A 17,660-nucleotide genomic window follows, 5' to 3' on the forward strand; every position below is an offset into this window, starting at 1 on the left:
ATGTAACTCATTTCCATAGATTTTATATACTCAGAAATGGTACGCGTTTCTAGTGTGTTTGAATTAAATATCGTAACTACTTAATATAATTTAAAGGTAATTATGTTTCTTGATATTTCCGTTGACTGTGAGAAGAAGTACCCTAAGGTATAAATAAATGTTTCTTGTAAACTTGTACCAACTAATTCAATAATTAAATATGCACAATATTTCTTATTGGACAAATGCCACTTCCGGTTTATTGTTTGGCGTGGTGTATTGTTCTTTAAAAATTTGGATACACACTAAGGACGTGGGTGAATTTTATTTTCAAAACATTTCCCACCTCATGATATTTTATTTCGTGGTTAAGCTCTGCGACTAACTTTCCTGCATTAGTTTGACATGAGTTTGTATTAAAGCATTCAATCTTACGAATTGTTTACGAGATATCTTCATTGTTTAAAAAAAACTTTCTGAAATCATATATATATGTCATAAATCTTTAATTCGGATTTAATTTTTCTACTATTCAAATTTTATTGTTTTTAAACACATGTATTCACCACATCAATAAAATCACCCAATTGCATCAATTGCTTCTGGTTAAGCTGCTCTAGAAGATTGCACATGGTCCCGCACATTTCCAACAACCGTTGCATTCGCTGTCCATATTGCAAGAAACGTATTCTCCATTTTGGCTCTGCACCCCTCTTGTGGTGTAGCACCATTCCCCACTCGTATATGAAAGACCGCAGTATGCCCAGCATAATTTTTTATGGCAACCAAATACCGAACAATCTCCGGGGTAGATGGAAAGAATGTTTGCAACGAATCCACCAATTGTTCGTATTATTGGCGATGATGCACTTTCGGTCGGAGTTGATGACCTATCTTCTTCAAGTTGGGTGGAGTTGGGACATTGCTGGAAGTCATTAGCCGAAGTTATATAAATTTAAATATATATATTTTTTAATTTTTGCCTAACCCGAGCTTTCAGGATGCAATTTCTCATATTCAAAAGCCCATCAATTTGTGGAGTGCAGTCGGTATATTCGGTGGGAAATGGCTCTCCGGATTCTTCATCTAAATTTAGTTTAACAGACCTTTTGCCCATATCGAACTAATACATAGTGTAGGTCTGTCAACGTACTCATTCTGATTTCGACCAAACCAGTATCAATCGATCACAAATTTAATTAATATGACATATGCGAAAAACATCATCTCTAAAATTCGTATGTTTGGGAGAGATATTAGTATCAAAGGATCAAAAAACGGGGCTCAAAATTAAAAAAATACATTTTCCAAATTTACTTATCATCATTTGGTACAAATATCTCTGCTAAAAACGTGTCCATTTAGAGATTGTGTATTCTGCAAAATTCATACAAATTAAGCTCGGGATAGATTAGCACTAATTTGGTCAAAATGTGGGATAATACTCTGGGAGGTTGAAATACATAAATGCTAAGTAATTTCTGCTGTATCTAACATTGCGATAAGCACCCTTCGATCCCGTTAATCCAGTCTTCCCTGGCTTCGTCATCTACAACTTCAGCAAATTGGTTGTTGACGTAAGTTGAGATGGCATCTTGTACGGGCTTTCCTTCTCTGAACAGCCCCATTTCGTTAGCAATACAAGGAAAAGTACACTGAAATGAACAGTAATAATGGATTTAAATTTTGGAAATTCTGGACCAAATTCTATGTACGTACCATCGCATCAAGTACATCTTTATTCTTCGTACAAGTCTGAAAAGCGGAAATAACTTCCTCTGCCACCGTGATAGAAGTCGTCCTGGCGTTTTCCAAGCAATTAATGGCGCTCAGAAGATCTGCAAATGAGTGTTCTGGAGTGACCGTCAACGAGTTGGTTAATGAGGTTAAAACAAACTAAGAAATAGGAAAATTGTCAATAAACAATCTTTTAATTAAGTAATATCGTGGGATTCTGGATTTCCTTAGTATCTTAGCTTGCTTATTAAATTACGAAGGTTGCTAATTCACAGAAAGGTTTGTCACTAAAATTCCTATGCGTACTCGCCTTTTTAAGGTTGCATGCTTGAAAATCATATCCATATTACCAAAGGGTGATTTTTCTGCTGGTGGCGAATTTGTCGTTGAATAACCCCGGAACGGTTTGTCGTAGCGGGTCAAAATTTTGAACAGGGGAGCATGTTATCCTCAGGTACGCGTATGCAAAAATTCAACTCTCTAGTTTCAAAAATGCCTCCCCCACAGCTCCCAGAAGTTGAAACACTCATTTTTACTCTTTCCAAACTTAAATACTCGTACAACCGAATTACTAAGCATTTTAAAAGTGAATGGAAAACAGTTTAGAAATCTACAATCAATAGGGTATTGAAAAATATAGGTGAAAAGCGATAAATTTTGAGTAAAGGGCAACTACCACCCCCTGAAAGAAGGCAAAAAAAGTGTTAATTTCGACCGTGCATAGGAAAATTGACCTATTGACCTTCAAAAACAATCCACCGACCCAAAAGGAAATTTCCCGTAAGGTTGGGGTGTCTAAGCGTTCAGTGAAAAGAGAAATTAACATTTTAAAGAAACTACTTAGGATTAGTCGGAAAAGTGTTGTGCATCATCTGACTGAAAAGTAGGAAAAAAATCGCGCCCGTGTTTACAAAAAAAATTATTCGAATTTTTTGTGAAGGAATCAGAGTGAGTTATTTGTGACAATTGACGAAGCACTAATTTCTCTACAAGTTACTAATTAGGTTCAAAGAGCTTTCTACACGACAAATGCGGAAAACAATTCACTCAAGTTGGTGCTTCTTTGTAAGGAGTACTTTTTTAAACAGTTAATGGTCGTGGGTGCAATGTCGGGTCGTGGTGTCCTCCTACTTATCCTCCTACTCTCCTTATCCTCCTATCCTCCTACTATTCCTCCTACTTATGATTGGGGATAAAAATCATTACGAATAGTGAAATACCTGTACAATCCCCGGACATAAGTCAAATGGACTTATTTGGGGTCGGATACTTGAAAACAAAAATTTTCTGCGGAGTTTGAATTTTTTAGACGGAGTTTGGAAAGAGTAAAAATGAGTATTTGAACTTCGGGGGGCTCTGGGGGAGGTATTTTTGAAAGTAGAAAGTTGAATTTTTGCACACGCGTACCTAAAGATAACATGCTCCTCTGTTCAAAATTTTGACCCGCTACGACAAACCGTTCAGGGGTTATTCAACGACAAATTCGTCACCATGTAGGAAATCACCCTTTGGTATTCATGACTTAAGGTGCGCTTATACTTCACTCCCAGTGGCGGGGCTAGTAGTGGGCACAAGTGGGCCCGTGCCCACGTCAAATTTTGTGCCCATTTACACTAGATATTATTGAACTTTTTTCATAGCCTACATAATAAAATTATGAGATGATCGTGGTGGACAAAAAACCAGTAAACCTTGTTGGTCTTCGCTCACACTTTGCACATATCTACTTCTCTAGGAAGGCTGAATTGGAAAATTAGAAATATTTGTCAAAATTTTATGAAAAGATTCTCCGCCTCAATGTCTTTCATAATTACATTTCAAAAACATTTGGAGGAGGCTATTTGAAAAAATCTCACCAGTTAATTGGTATTGTAAAATATTGTGTTGTAAAATTGTAATTTTACAATACATGCAAAACTTATAATTTTGTTACAATTTTTAAAATATTTAAATTGTTAGAAATTAAAAAGAAACTTCTGAAATTATTACTTTCAAAATCTGCCCCAGAATAATGGATTTTAAATTTTTCAAAATGGAGTTTCGAAATATATGAAGCAAATATAGGGTTCCTTTGAGGTTTAACCAGTAGCTACTATATTAGCAAGGAGATCTAACAAGTAAATGTTCCCCACTGCTCGTCGCCTTCTGGGTACCTATGTTGTTTCAAGTCTTCTAGGGCCCTACATAGACGAAGGATTCATACATATTTATGGGTAGAACTCATGCTTGCCGCAGTGGGGTTGCGCGAAATTTCGTACTTCTTTTATAATTATGGGTTTGTCGAAAACATCTTTAAAATATCTCAGATGGTGCACAGTTTCTTAAAATATCGAATTTTTTGGTCATTTTAAGCCCAAGGGTTTATAAATCGTACGAAACCGATAAAAGTTATGAAGAAATTTTTAGAAAATCAAGCCTTTAGGTTTAAGCCTGTCCTCTTCCCCGAATATGAGTTTTACACGGAAATATGAACGAATCCTTCTAATTTCTTAATCTTGGCTGAACATTGGTCGATTAATCGAACCCTTATCGAAGCATACCAGCACTAGGGCTGCCAAATCCGTTCGGAATTTTCAAATCCGGACTTCGGATTATTTATTGTTATTATTGATTTCCTTGAAATTTGAACGAATCAGGTACATAACTGTCAGATGGTTGGCTACTATTAGTTAGATTATCATATTATCAATATATACATATCAATTGCATTCTCAGCTTTTTTAGAGGCTTTGAATGTTTTCGAAAATTTTCTGCCCATGTTGGCAATTTCTGGAATTATTTTTCACTTGATGGAATGAAACATGGCATTTCAAAAGCTTAGATTTGTTGTCGGATATCATAGAGTAACCACAAAGGATCAATAATATCTAGCATAACAACCAAACATTTTTAAAAATTTACTTTCTCAAAGATTTGTATTTTTACATCAAATGTATGTATGTAAATGAATATAAGTAGGGTTGCCGCGGGTAACGGGTCGGGTACCCGTTACCTGCATACCCGCATGATACTTGCGGTACCTGTTATCTGCGGGTAGTGAGAACTACCCGCACGGGTAACGGGTAATTTAGTTTTTATTTAATTTTCGACATAAATCAGTTCACAAAGAAAGTTAGCAGCCAGTTAATCCATTTACCAACAAAAGAGTTAATTTATTATTTTTCCATTTCAAAATTTGTCATTTGCCAGCAAACGCGTTTATAACGAGCGTGTCTTTACGGAAGCCACAGAGGCCTATGCCGGCCTCAAATACTTTTCAGGTCCAGAAAATGCGGAGCAATTACATATGTATTGTTTCTCAAGCATGGTTTTCCCGCTCTAAAATATCAATAACAATATTACTTGTATTTGTGTGCATATATGTATTTATGTAAGACCATAGAGATTTTAACGTGTGCTTTGAAGATAAAAAGCTTGAATCCGATTGAAGGCAAAAAATTTATTTGTAGACCATTTTTTAAAATGAAAATTTCATTTAAATCAAAATTTGAAAAAATCAAACTAAGTAAAAATAGAACCTTCTCAAGCTAACCCAGGTTTCCCCTGGAATCAAAAAGTCAGGCCAAAAATTAGGAATCACGTGATACTAATCTTTCCTTGAAATGGCCCCTTCGACGAATAATAGTGGCAGTAAATTTTAATTTTTAAGTAAATGTTTTTCCTAGTTTCCTGCTTTCGTGGTTTTTCCGAAATCCATGGTGGGCCTTAAACTCTTCACCCGCATTAGTTTCCTTTAAACTGTTCATTAAATGGGAAAATTAGTTCCATGTAATTCGTATTTTTTGGTTTAATTTTTTTATATATATAAATCGCTAAGAAATACCGACATAGCTTGAAAACGATCCAATTGTAAGCCAAAAAGCATGCCCTACTCGTGTAGCATTATCTCAAAAAACATATCAACTCAAATAAATAAATAATTGATCAAATCAAACTTATTCTCAAGCTTGGTTAGTTTTTAACCCAATTCTCAAAACGGGTAGCGGGAAGCGGGTACCCGTGCGAGTACGGGTAGTTGTGCTGCGGGTAGCGGGTCGGGTAACGGGTAGCATTTTCGCTACCCGCGGCAACCCTAAATATAAGTCTAACCATTAAAAAATCCGGTATCTTTTCTGAATGAAATCCGGATTCCGAGGTATTCGAAATCAGAAAAATACGATTTGGCAAAGCCAGCCGGCACCGTTCACAAACATTCACAGAACCTTAAATGAACCGTACTTTAAATTTTTTAATCTTTTCGAACCGTACCCGTAATGCAACAATGTACGGTTCGGGTACAGTTCTGATCGGTACTGATCGACCCTCTGAAGTTGGGCGAACACCCTCCATGGACATTGAACGTAATTCCCGCGTTAGTCATTACTCATTATTTATGTGAAAAATCGCTTCAGGGTTATGGCGAATGTTTAGTTTAAAATCTGAATTTCTCAAATGTTATAACTTTTAAATTCTGATTTGATTTCAAAAACGGATGGTCAGAATTGTTTCCGAGCAGTTAAAAAATATTCTTTAAAAGACTATTAAAACCTTCATCACAGTTTCAAACTTTTTAAATAAAAAAGTCTTCAATTTTTTAAAACAAAAATCTTTTTAAAAGTGGATTTTTTAAAAATAACTCACAATGTAGGTCTCCCAACATATGCTCACAGATTTGGATCAAACTAGTGTCAATCGATCACAAATATAGTTAGTATGAAATTTGCAAATAGAACTATCTGCCAATACGCAGGTTTGGCGGATATATTTGCATAAAAAGATTGAGAAAACGATCCCCCGAGGCTGGAAAATTTTTCATTTTTCAAATTTGCTACGCATTTTTCTCGCTCTTAATGCAAATATCTCTGTCAAAACTGCGCATTGGCAGATAGTTCTATTTGCAAATTTCGTACTAATTATATTTGTCATCCATTGACGCTAATTTGCTCTAAATCTGTGAGCATACGTTGGGAGACCTCCATTTTCAGTGACACTCTGAGCAAACAAATTCTTTTTGAAATCAGATTAACACAGGAAAATTTACAGTGACTTGAATAATTTTTAAATTATTCTAAAAAAAATAAATTAAAATAAAATAAAATTCTAAAAGGCTAAAAAAATGTATTTAAAAACTGCTCGAATGGCAAAAATATTTACATGCATTGAAGAAGGTATAAAAAAATAGTTCGCCTATTTCTGAGTCGGAAAAATTTAAAATTAGTCTGGTCAAAATCGGAAATAAACATCTAACACCTTCTCATTGTTAGAAGATCGTACGATAATTGGGACGTAGGAATAATTGATATAAAAATAATTTTGACATAAATATCTCCCTGTTCTTGAGAAAAGTGGCATTTTAATTTGAAATTAAAAATCTTAGCATTAATCACATACTGTAATTTTTCATATTTTTTTCTGGTGCCCACGTCTGAAAATATCCTAGCCCCGCCACTGTTCACTCCTTGGTAAGTTGCACAAATTTTATAATTTAGCTATGCCGAAAATTACGGAAGAGTGTAGACCCACCTGTCCCTTCGTTTGTACTAATAAATTATTTTACGATGCCACGGATACCAACAATAATTAAATCCCCTAATTAAACATGCAATATTACGATTTGGCTATGACATACCATTATCCAGATGTAATTCATTTCTCTAGATTTTCCGTACTGTGAAATGAGGTTTTTGTTTGTTTAATTTAAACACGGTAACTAACTGGTAAATATGTTTTTTGATAGTTACGTAAACTGTGAGCCACCAAAAGTACGAATATACTCGAGTAATGTTGACTGTAAACTTGGCTAACTAATTAAATAAATAAGAATACACAAAATTTGTTTTGGAAAATGTTACTTCTGGTTTATTGTTTCTTGTACACAGTAGAGTCATAAGTTTCTGCCCAAATGCGCAGTTGAATCAGGTCGGAACTGTATCTTTTTTCAAATAAACTTCACAATCAAATTTATGCTCATATGGGTACCCTTCAGCTTTGAGCGGAATGCAAAACTCCATCAAAGTTTGTGCTGGAAGAGCCACATAGAATGGTAAACCTGGAATATATTTTGGCCGGTCGTGATACGCAAGGACGGGCATCGTAGTCGACGTCTTTATCTAAAAATTTAAAATTACAACTTTACCATGGCATTTGCAGTTCAATTGGCGACTTATTAAGTAGATTTGGATAAATATTGTAGTAGTGTAGTATTGTAGTTGCACAAACCTTCCTATCCCGTTCGATTGTTTTCGAAATGACCAGCTGATACAAATACTTTTCTGCGTCCTCAATATCTCCTAATACCGTTACCCAGAAATAGACTAATTGATTGCTATCTGTGTGGCCGTTGAGGAGAAAAGTATTCCCATCTTGTGAGAACATTACAGGGTGAAATGGGAGATTATCTGCATGTAATTACGAATTAGAATGTGTGATATGCCTAATTCTAATAGTATGTTGCAATTACCATAGAGTTTGTAGGGCAAAACATGGAAAAATTTTGTACTCCGGACACACTCGTGATGCTCTACTAAATGATTCCCGTATTCTTTTAATGGAACCTTTACTTTGTCAGATATATTTTCATTCCGGTTTTCACATTCTATATCGCTGTGGATTAACGGCTACAGTTAATTATTTCATTGCATATACATTTGTTTATACTATTATTGACTAAACTCTCCATGATTTTGTGACACAGTTGTTACCGGCTGAGATACAATGCAATTCCTTCTACCGGTTCCGTAATAACTAATAACCGACGGGTAGCATTTACACGGAGGCAAAATCCAACTCAGCCTTTGCTTTTAATGCTCACTATCTAGGCGCAAACCATGTTCAGCCCAGATTATTTTGTGACCAACTTTGTTTGAAAGAGAAAGTCTTTAGAAACTACATTTGGTTCGGACTTGCGCAGATGCGCAAAATTCATCACGTAATGGGCGCCGCATGTTCGCGAAAAAACATGATTTTTCATGCAAGGTCCAGCGCGAGCTCAGCTTTTTCTGTCTTTCTCGCTCGCTTTCTCACTCACACGCGAGGACATTGATCCCGAAACTCTCCTCGCGAATTTTTCATAAATATGTAATGCCGAAATTTTACATTTTGGAATTATTTCACCAAATTTCGTAATTTTTTAACATTTTATCTCATAATGGAAAGCATCAATACCCTATCTGTTGTCAAATAGTTGTTCCTCGTTGTTCAAGATACTGTTGGCTGTGAAGATACAGACCCGATGGAAGAGGAACAACAAATTGCAGAAATTCTTTTGCAAAAATAAGAAAAACTTATTCATCAATACTCTATTGTCGTAGAGGAATTTTTCTTAAAAAACTCAAAATTTGGATACTGGTTGAAATAAATATTCCGTGTTTTATAAAAAAATCATGAAAAGTTTAATTGGCTACTATATGGTGTAATTATGAAATCAACATCCTATCAAAGAGAAAAAGGTACAAAATTGAAAATTTTAGTTAAAAATATAACAATTCAGAGTTATTGATGGAAAATTACAATTGTGGAGGGTTGCGGGGTCAGTGTCCTCGCGTGGGAATGAAATTGCGAGCGAGAGAGATAGAAAAAATTTGAGCTCGCGCTGGACATCGCATGAAAAATCATGCGTTTTCGCGAACTTGCGGCCCCCATAACGTGCTGAATTTTGCGCATCTGCGCAAGTGCCGAACCAAATGTTGTTTAGAAAGACTTGCTCCTTCAAACTAACATGGTAAAGGAATAATCTGCGCTGAACATGGTTTGCGCCTCCATTGTCAGTTAAGAAAAATGTACCAACACCGAAGGCAATTTTTCACCCTCACAAACTTGTCACGATATTGTTACTTAATTGTTGCTTAATTGCATATGTAATACCCCCATCGGAAATAGGTAGTCTTGTCACAAAATTATCTAGAGTGTACAAAACTAACCGGTAATAACACTTAGCAAGATGAGGTTTCATTTCCGCTGCCGAAATTGGTCGAACACAACCAGACTCAAAATTGGGACATTTGATTTTAAAATCAAGCTGTGTGAAAATTTATGACGGAATTATGTACAAAAATATTGAATTTTTAAATATTTACGCGTATGTTTTTCTTCTCAACTAACCTGGCGAGATAGTCGCTCTGTTACGATAGATATTTGAAAATTGACATCTTGACACTGACCACATTTTGTAATTTTGTCTACGCAGATGCCACAAATTATGTGGCCATTGGCACAATTATGGATGGGAGAGGCAGGAACGTCCAGGCAGATTGTGCATTCGAGAACGTCCTCTAATTGTGGGCGTGCCGAACCTTGCGCCATATTTTTGAAATTCAGTAATTTTCCCGAGTGTTCTAAATAAATAAGGCAATGTCTTGAATGACTATTCAATAAGGCCTGACTTGCACAAATAACTGGGCGAGGCTGATGATGACACATTTAGAATTGCTTCACTCGAAAGAGGATATCTTATCTCGGAGTGGAATTTGATTCGTGGCAATCAGACCGGTGTGCTAAATATGCACGGATAAGACCGTGTCTGAATTGGCTGAATTAAGAGATACCAATATACAATATTTATCCCATTCCTTCAACATTGATGGGGTGCCACTGTCCACATTCCCTCATGGTTACTGGTGTCCAAAAAACCAATTTATACCATTAGTTGCAACTTGCAAAATATGAAACATCATAAGTAAGCAATTACAGCGTGAATTTCGGCTCAAATACGTGTCCATATACATACCTATACCATAATTATGACTGAAAAATGCCTGAATAGCCCAGGAGGATAGAAAATTGGTATGACTAACATTATCTGTATGTGTATGCAATATACTCATCAATATCAGCTCTAATACTTTGTGCATGCATACATAAATACTAATTATAAACGAATGATGGTCTGCAGGCCAGCAATTGACATGACTAACCTTATCAAAAATACGTCAAGGTGATGTGGTCAATGGTTGATAAATACGTCACCATGAATTCGGGTACTGCTTAAACGATGGAAATGCAACACGCTTATATACAAATCCGGAATTAAAACTCTATATGCAGAACGGTATTCATTTATGTATAACTCTGCCAAAGTTTCAGCAATATCAAAATTTTTACTGTCTGGTATTATTTTAATACCACAATTTAGTGACCTAAAGTACCCCGTTAGCATAATTTAAGAGAATTTGAGACAGACAGTGCCGTAGTTTCTGATATATCTCAATTTCTGTAAAAGTTCTACCGTGTGCGAATGGAGAGTACATATGCATTTACGTATTTATATCCGTATTTACATATGTTCCATTGAAATATTGGTTCGCAGCGGACTTATTTTTGAATAATAAAAACCTGTAATGAATAAAAAAAATTATTCTGGTAAATTACAACGTTCGGTGGTAAAAATTACATGAACAAATACTTACCTTTCAACCTATGTATGTACCTGTGCTTGGCTCCTCTTAAACGTTTAGTTAATCTTTCCAGGAAGAAGGACAGAAATATGTAGATTGGGCGAGTCGGCCACTGTTCATTTTTAGCAATTTGATGACCTTCCTGCCACCGGGGAGTGTGCATGCAACTTGAGGATTTTTAATTTAATAATTTGATAATTTCACATGTGCAACTCTAGTTATTACACTGTTAGAAATTTGATATGATCGGGTGGGTACTGGTTCCTCGCTATTTATGTACAAAGGCAAATTTCTACCGGTTGCTACCATCCAAAATTACTCCGGTCCGTAGAAATTTCCTTCAGGTATGGTATGACTTTTACACCGTATTACTTGTCGATACCACTTTGGTGTATGTATCTGTTTGTAGGGATTATGTACATATGAATATCGCTTGATGTAATTTTAATGATTTGAATGGCATATTTTTGTAGAAAATATAGTGTGAAATATAATTTATGCATTGGTAACAAGTAAAATAATTAGTTTACAAATAATTTGACATGTTCATGAAATATTTGGAGGCTACATACACGTGGACAAGGAGTGGAATAAGTGGTCGAGCGTTTTGTTAAGAAAAGGGTAAGATGACCCAATAAAAATAGAATCAACCCTTACTCAACCCATCACTGTTCCATTGGCTTCGTTGCTAACCAGATCACATTTTTTTAGTGCCAGCTTTGCAAGTTTATTTTTACTAGATAGTTTCCAATTTCATTAAATTTCACAACAAAATATATAAACCACGATGCAAGCAAGGAATTGTGCAGTGCTGTTTTTTACAATGGTCCTGCTGCTCTCAACCCTGAGTTATTCGACCGGAAGGTTTGTAGTAGAAAGACCTACTGGGAAGCTTCGCGTGGTAAGGACACTCTTAAAAATAATGTCACCTTTTGTAAAGTAAATGTACTCAAAATTCTGACTTAAATAAATAATTTTATTTAAGTAAACTTTATCAAATTCAGAGCAAAATCGATCAAATTCTTAACGTTTCATAGGATTTAGCTTAGTTTGCTTAATCCAGAATTTTGAGTGCATTCACCTAGCAAAAGCTCAATATGATTGTTAAGAGTTTAGATTTTTTTCAAAACTGGAATTTGTATGTTTAAGATTATATTACTCTAATTAAGCAAAATTATGTTTTAGCGACACATTCCCCATCAGATGCATGGACTTTCGATCCGAAGTGGGCGAAATCTTAAAAATTTTGGGGATTCAATAAAAAGCGATGAAACTGATCCGGTTGAGCAGAAGAGCATATTAATCACCCTTTTTCATATCATTGGTCAAGTTCTAAAGCTCAACGCGGACCGTATCACCCTCAACGACTCCCTCGTCCACGACTTGGGGGCGGATTCTCTAGCCGTGCATAAAATCTTGTTGGCGATAATGGAACAATTCGAATGCGACGGAAGTCTCGAGGATGCCTGTCAATTTGAGTTTGTCAAGGATGTGGTTAATTTCGTGGAAGAGAAGTGTTCTCTTGAGGGAAGAAAATTATTGAGATTAAGTAACGAATTTTAAATTGTAGAATTAAGAATTAGTAAATAAGATGTAGTTTTTTTTTACTTAAAATACTTTTTTAATGCACTCTGTGAAATTTTGAGTTGCAAGAATTAGGCGTTGATATGTTATTACTAAAAGAATAAATTATTATTGCATTTTTAAGAAATAAAATCGGTTTATTATAATTGTATAGAATTGGAAAATTGTTATTAAGTACATCCGCACATTTTATTGTGGTCCGGTCCTTTAATTGACCATGCAATTAATTACAAATTATGTATTTTTTCAACTCGACGTCACCAAATAATTAATCATCCAATTACTTGAATACAGAGGGTGTTTACAGATTTTGTGGAAAGACAAATTTATGGGTAAACTGGGAACCTATATTCCTCTTTGGCCCCAAATTTCGAACACGTAATCCTCAAGATCACGGTCACACATGTACCTAGTTTCAAATTTTTATCTTTAAAAATGAGCTCAAAAAGTGACCTCAAAGTAGAGGAATCGGTGAAAGAGTTTTCCAAGCAGCAGACATTTTTTATCTCTGTCATTGAAAATACTTTGTTCTAGGCACCCAAGCCTCAAAAAATCCATCGGACTGCTGTCATGTTACTTAATATGTACCCCGGAAAAAGATGTGGAGGTCATTCCGGGGTTTTCCTTTAAATCTTGGCCGTCCGGTTGGGTAATTTCGGCCGTATATAAAAATGTCGCGTCGTTATGGATGCAAACTTTGTCGGGTTCTTCAAAATGCTTCTTTGCAATTTTGACCTCGAACAACTTATGTAAAACATTGTCCATAAAGTACTTCGAATTTATTTTTGCACTAGACCCAACAGGTACCAACGTTAGCACTCCACGGTCCATCATTGCATCTACCACCAGGAATGAGTCAGACAACTTTTCCTTCTTTTCAGACCCATGGTTTGAAATCTGCTTTCGGTCCGTTTTGCAGCAAATTATTTTTGTCCTGTTATCGTTTTGAAGGTAGCCGAGTGCCCAGGTCAATGTGACGACAAATTCGAAATTTTTATTCCCAACATGACCTTCAAACAGCCTCCGACAGTTAGTTTTTTTTGTTTACAATATGGGTAAATTTAAGTGCGTAGACTTTCGCCTTCCTCTGCAAGGTTTTTTTAAAATTGTGCTATAAAATAAGATTAACGTGTCCAGGAGACACCTGGGATTGCATTGTGACCTGTCTTGGTTGGAGGATTCTGATTGCCATCGTTGCAATCAATGTTCTTGAGGGTGGCAGAATTCATCGTTTTGAGGGGTATGCATTTCGTGGCATACGTTGGTCGGATGAAACTAGTTACTGTCGTTTTCTTACAAAATGAATACAATTATATGTGGGGGACACGATAAGATGGATTCCAGATTTTTGGATTATCGTTTGGGCACTTTTCGCGGCCAGATTAGCTTCGGAAACCGCTTTTACGGTTCGTCCACTTTGGGGTAACTGTTGGGCGCCATCTTTGAAGATAGAAATTTGAAACTTTGGACATGTGGTCGTGACCTTCGAGATTGTGTGTGCCAAATTTGGCCCAAATTGGATCACGCGTTCACAAGTAATCCATGTAATTGTCTTTCCACAAAATCTGTAAACATCCTGTAATTAGTGCAGTAGGGAGCTTAACACTTAGAAATCAATTCCTTCCTGGATATACCAGATTTGTAACAGTGTATAAGAATAAAGTAGTAGCATAACAGTTATACGTTGTCGAAAACCCTTCTGTCCAATAATTGTCAGGTTTCACATTCCATAAGATTATGCATGTAGCAATTAAGTATAATGCTAAATGTATGAATGCTAATAAATATAGGGTTCCATTTATATACATAATTGGGAATTATTCAAAATTACACTATGCAATAAGGGTATTATGCAAAAAAATATGCAATTTCACCTCAACAGGAAGACTCATGTAGCCGTCATACCGGTGAAGCTACATATTTAGCTATGGTCACTATACCATCGGATTTTTTTCTACTTTTTGTTGTACTTTTCCTTTACATGCTGTTTTTTTGCGATATAAGCAATTAACTGGATCAAAATAAATTTATTAAAAAACGGTCAATTTGAGACACAAATTGTGACCAACATTGGCTTCAAATGGTGTTTATTCATACCACATGTACAATACTTATGTGGCAAATATGTATTATGGTTTCATTATAATTTTGATATCTATTGGACATAAATACATAAGTATTTTTGGGAACAAGTAATAAATATGTAGAAAGCAATACGGAGAAGTGTGAAACGTTCGATGTTGAAAATTTACATGCACAAAAATCTACCTGTGCTTGATTCCTTTTGAACATTTCGTTAATCCTTCCACGAAGAGGGATAAAAATAGATTGGGCGAGTCGGCCAGTGATCATGTGTACATACTGGGCCACAATTTGACCACATTCATGTCACGGGAGAATGCATGAAACTTGATTAATGTTAATTTCGCATAAGCGAGAAATCTGGTATAAAACAGTAGATGTTGATTACACGTGCCCTCGATTTATATTAAAATTATGTATACACGCCGGTAAAAATTTACTACCGATATGGTAAAAATATAATACGGAGCTATCACTATACAACACAGCTTATATATACCACCCTGATCGAGTCATACGTGAATACTTCATTATTTTAATACCGAATTTCTAAGAGTGTAAGTAAATTTAGTGTGTAAAATTTACAATTGAATGTAGACGCGTGTAAAAAATATAATATTTTATCAATAAATAAATTGCTACAAATCTTCATAAAATATTTGGAGGCTACATACATAAATGTGTATGTATGAGATGTACATAGTCGACCCTTTTTTTAAGAAAAAAGGGTCCCCATAAAAACCGAATCACCTCGTGGTAAACCCTTCACTGTTCTTTTTGCCTCTTAGCCAATCACATTCCCAATTTTTGAAGCCATTTAAAAGTTTATTTTTCATGATACATACATAGTTTCCATTTCCGTTTGAATTTTGAAAAAAAATATTTACCACGATGCAAACAAGGAATTATTCAGTGATCATTTTTATACTAATCTTGCTACTCGAAACTCTGAGTTATTCGAACGGTAGCCGTTGGAGTTTGGGAGCCAAGAAATATTCTGGAATGCACCACGTGGTAAGTACACAACCTTAGATATAATTTTACCCTTTTGAGTTACAAATGAACTCTGACATTGGATGACGCAAACCATATTCAGGCCAGATAATTTTTTGGCCAAGTCAGTGTGAAGAGCAATTCTTTGTAAACAACCTATGGCGCGGAACTTGCGCAGATGGGATAAATTCGACAGGCTTTGGGCGCCGTAAGTTCGCAAAAATGCTACGTTTTCCAACAGAATTGGTTCCTTGTGATTGCATTTGCGCGTTTTCATGAACTTAGGCCGTCCAAAACTTGCCGAATTTAAATTTAAAATTTAAATTTAAATTAAAATTTAATAGAATTTTGAAAACGTATTTTTTTAAGCGTGGATTTTTATGTCTCTTTTTATATGAATCTACTAAATTAACAAATGCATTTGTATGTTTCCAGATGCATCAGCGACACATTCAACCGCAGATCGTTGGACTGGGTGGACTTTCATTCCGAAATGGGCGAACCTTTAAAAATCTGGGGGATTTGATTAAAAACGATGAAGCTGAATTAATAACTCATCTCGTCTTGCCTAACACCGGAGAAATCGCAGTTTACCCCAGCAGCGCTATGAAGGATTTCGACCTGAAAGGCCTAACACGCGACGTTGCTCGCATCATTGGTAAAGTATTGAAGATCACAGACCAACTTATCACCCCCAACGCGTCTCTTTACGACGACTTGGGCGCAGATTCTATGGCCGTGCATAAAATCTTGTTAGCGCTTGGAGAGAAATTTGATTGTGACGGAAATCTCGAAGACGCCTGTGAATTTGAATTTGTCAATGATGTGATTAATTACGTGGAGGAGAAGTGTTCTTTTTAGGGGTAATAAGCATTTAGTTTAAGTAAATATATAATTATCTAGAGCATATGTCTTTCTGGTATTTTGGAAATTACATAATAATTATAAATTAAGTTTGTTGCTCGGAATCTTTTTTCCGGTAAAGTTGACGTTGAAATAATCCGGAGTTGATTTTTTGTTAATTAAAATAATTTAATACATAAATTATTGGTGCATTAAAAAATAAAATCAGTATATTCCACATAACTTGTTTTGAATTGAAAAATTATTAGTACATAAGTGTGCATACGTAAAAATGTTGTCATATTTCACATTTCGAATTCCAGAATAAATTATGGATTGTGTCACTTCGTACTTTCAATATCTGCTTACTTATGGATCGACGGGATATTTTCAGTGTACATAAATATGTGGAACGACCTACATATTCTCTAATTATTAAAGCATGAGTTGGAATCTACTTCGAATTTCAGATACTTCTTCCTTTCATAATTATAGAATTGCTTTTACAAATGGTAATAGCCTACCAGACGTTGTTGTATTGCATAAAGATATAGAAAATAAATTACGCAAGTTTATTACGTAAGTTTGTCCAACTGTGAAAAATACAGTATTGGGTTGTAATAACTTACGAAATAAATCAATTTCGAAGCCTGGAAAGGAATATTAGACCTAATCTCCAGACTGGGAGGGATCGCAATGCGGAATTATCCAACCCAATTCGACATATTAAATTATGCTGTCGCCCAGAATAAATCAAAAGTTAATAATGTATTTAACCCTAAAAGTAATAAATAAATAAGAGTATCCAATATCTTTTCAAAGTTATCTTAATTCGAAAACTTGCTGTTTAATGCTTAACGAAATCGATGTTACAAAGAGGTTTAGACATTTGTTCGAATTCACCGCTTTGGAAAAACATTTGTTTGATTTCGCCGCTTTTGAAAACTACTTATTTAAATATCTAAATATGTAGGCTATATTTGACGACGCGTTTGGCAATTGGCCTTGTTAATTAAATTTTGCGGTTTAAATTATTTCTAAACTCTGCCATTTTAGACGGCAAAGGCAGGA

At 35.4% G+C, this 17,660-nt stretch overlaps 4 protein-coding genes across 4 annotated transcripts; 2 read left to right on the forward strand and 2 right to left on the reverse strand.

Moving 5' to 3' along the window:
* Positions 1-508: 508 nt before the first annotated feature.
* LOC118437073 lies at positions 509-1,255 on the reverse strand. Its single transcript, XM_035855851.1, has 2 exons — positions 968-1,255; positions 509-904 (listed from the first exon to the last, which is right to left on the reverse strand). The coding sequence occupies exons 1-2, from the start codon at positions 1,094-1,096 to the stop codon at positions 596-598; spliced, it is 438 nt and encodes a 145-aa protein (XP_035711744.1). The 5' UTR covers positions 1,097-1,255; the 3' UTR covers positions 509-595.
* A 6,272-nt stretch (positions 1,256-7,527) lies between these two features.
* On the reverse strand, positions 7,528-10,139 carry LOC110855026 (E3 ubiquitin-protein ligase sina). Its single transcript, XM_022103461.2, has 5 exons — positions 9,796-10,139; positions 9,615-9,712; positions 8,156-8,298; positions 7,915-8,093; positions 7,528-7,805 (listed from the first exon to the last, which is right to left on the reverse strand). Exons 1-5 carry the CDS (start codon positions 10,111-10,113, stop codon positions 7,611-7,613), a joined length of 933 nt encoding a protein of 310 aa, XP_021959153.2. The 5' UTR covers positions 10,114-10,139; the 3' UTR covers positions 7,528-7,610.
* Positions 10,140-11,680: 1,541 nt separating this feature from the next.
* On the forward strand, positions 11,681-12,760 carry LOC110855166. The gene is made up of 2 exons (XM_035855699.1): positions 11,681-11,988; positions 12,273-12,760. The coding sequence occupies exons 1-2, from the start codon at positions 11,875-11,877 to the stop codon at positions 12,648-12,650; spliced, it is 492 nt and encodes a 163-aa protein (XP_035711592.1). The 5' UTR covers positions 11,681-11,874; the 3' UTR covers positions 12,651-12,760.
* A 2,751-nt stretch (positions 12,761-15,511) lies between these two features.
* On the forward strand, positions 15,512-16,822 carry LOC110855066. The gene is made up of 2 exons (XM_022103497.2): positions 15,512-15,767; positions 16,182-16,822. Exons 1-2 carry the CDS (start codon positions 15,645-15,647, stop codon positions 16,605-16,607), a joined length of 549 nt encoding a protein of 182 aa, XP_021959189.1. The 5' UTR covers positions 15,512-15,644; the 3' UTR covers positions 16,608-16,822.
* The last annotated feature ends 838 nt before the right edge of the window (positions 16,823-17,660 follow it).

The sequence above is a fragment of the Folsomia candida genome, unplaced genomic scaffold, assembly GCF_002217175.1.
Source record: "Folsomia candida strain VU population unplaced genomic scaffold, ASM221717v1 Fcan01_Sc011, whole genome shotgun sequence".
In the NCBI taxonomy this organism is placed as follows: domain Eukaryota; kingdom Metazoa; phylum Arthropoda; class Collembola; order Entomobryomorpha; family Isotomidae; genus Folsomia; species Folsomia candida.

Bases quoted from the DNA above. Each gene is read 5' to 3' on its own strand.
- LOC118437073 (XM_035855851.1), bottom strand. From the start codon at position 1,096: ATGGGCAAAAGGTCTGTTAAACTAAATTTAGATGAAGAATCCGGAGAG. The intron at 905-967 runs GTTAGGCAAAAA...AATGACTTCCAG, and splicing joins ATTGCATCCTGAAAGCTCGG to CAATGTCCCAACTCCACCCA.
- LOC110855026 (XM_022103461.2), bottom strand. From the start codon at position 10,113: ATGTGTCATCATCAGCCTCGCCCAGTTATTTGTGCAAGTCAGGCCTTA. The intron at 8,094-8,155 runs GTAATTGCAACA...AATTACATGCAG, and splicing joins TTTGCCCTACAAACTCTATG to ATAATCTCCCATTTCACCCT. The intron at 7,806-7,914 runs GTTTGTGCAACT...TTAAATTTTTAG, and splicing joins CAATCGAACGGGATAGGAAG to ATAAAGACGTCGACTACGAT.
- LOC110855166 (XM_035855699.1), top strand. From the start codon at position 11,875: ATGCAAGCAAGGAATTGTGCAGTGCTGTTTTTTACAATGGTCCTGCTG. The intron at 11,989-12,272 runs GTAAGGACACTC...ATTATGTTTTAG, and splicing joins CTACTGGGAAGCTTCGCGTG to CGACACATTCCCCATCAGAT.
- LOC110855066 (XM_022103497.2), top strand. From the start codon at position 15,645: ATGCAAACAAGGAATTATTCAGTGATCATTTTTATACTAATCTTGCTA. The intron at 15,768-16,181 runs GTAAGTACACAA...GTATGTTTCCAG, and splicing joins ATTCTGGAATGCACCACGTG to ATGCATCAGCGACACATTCA.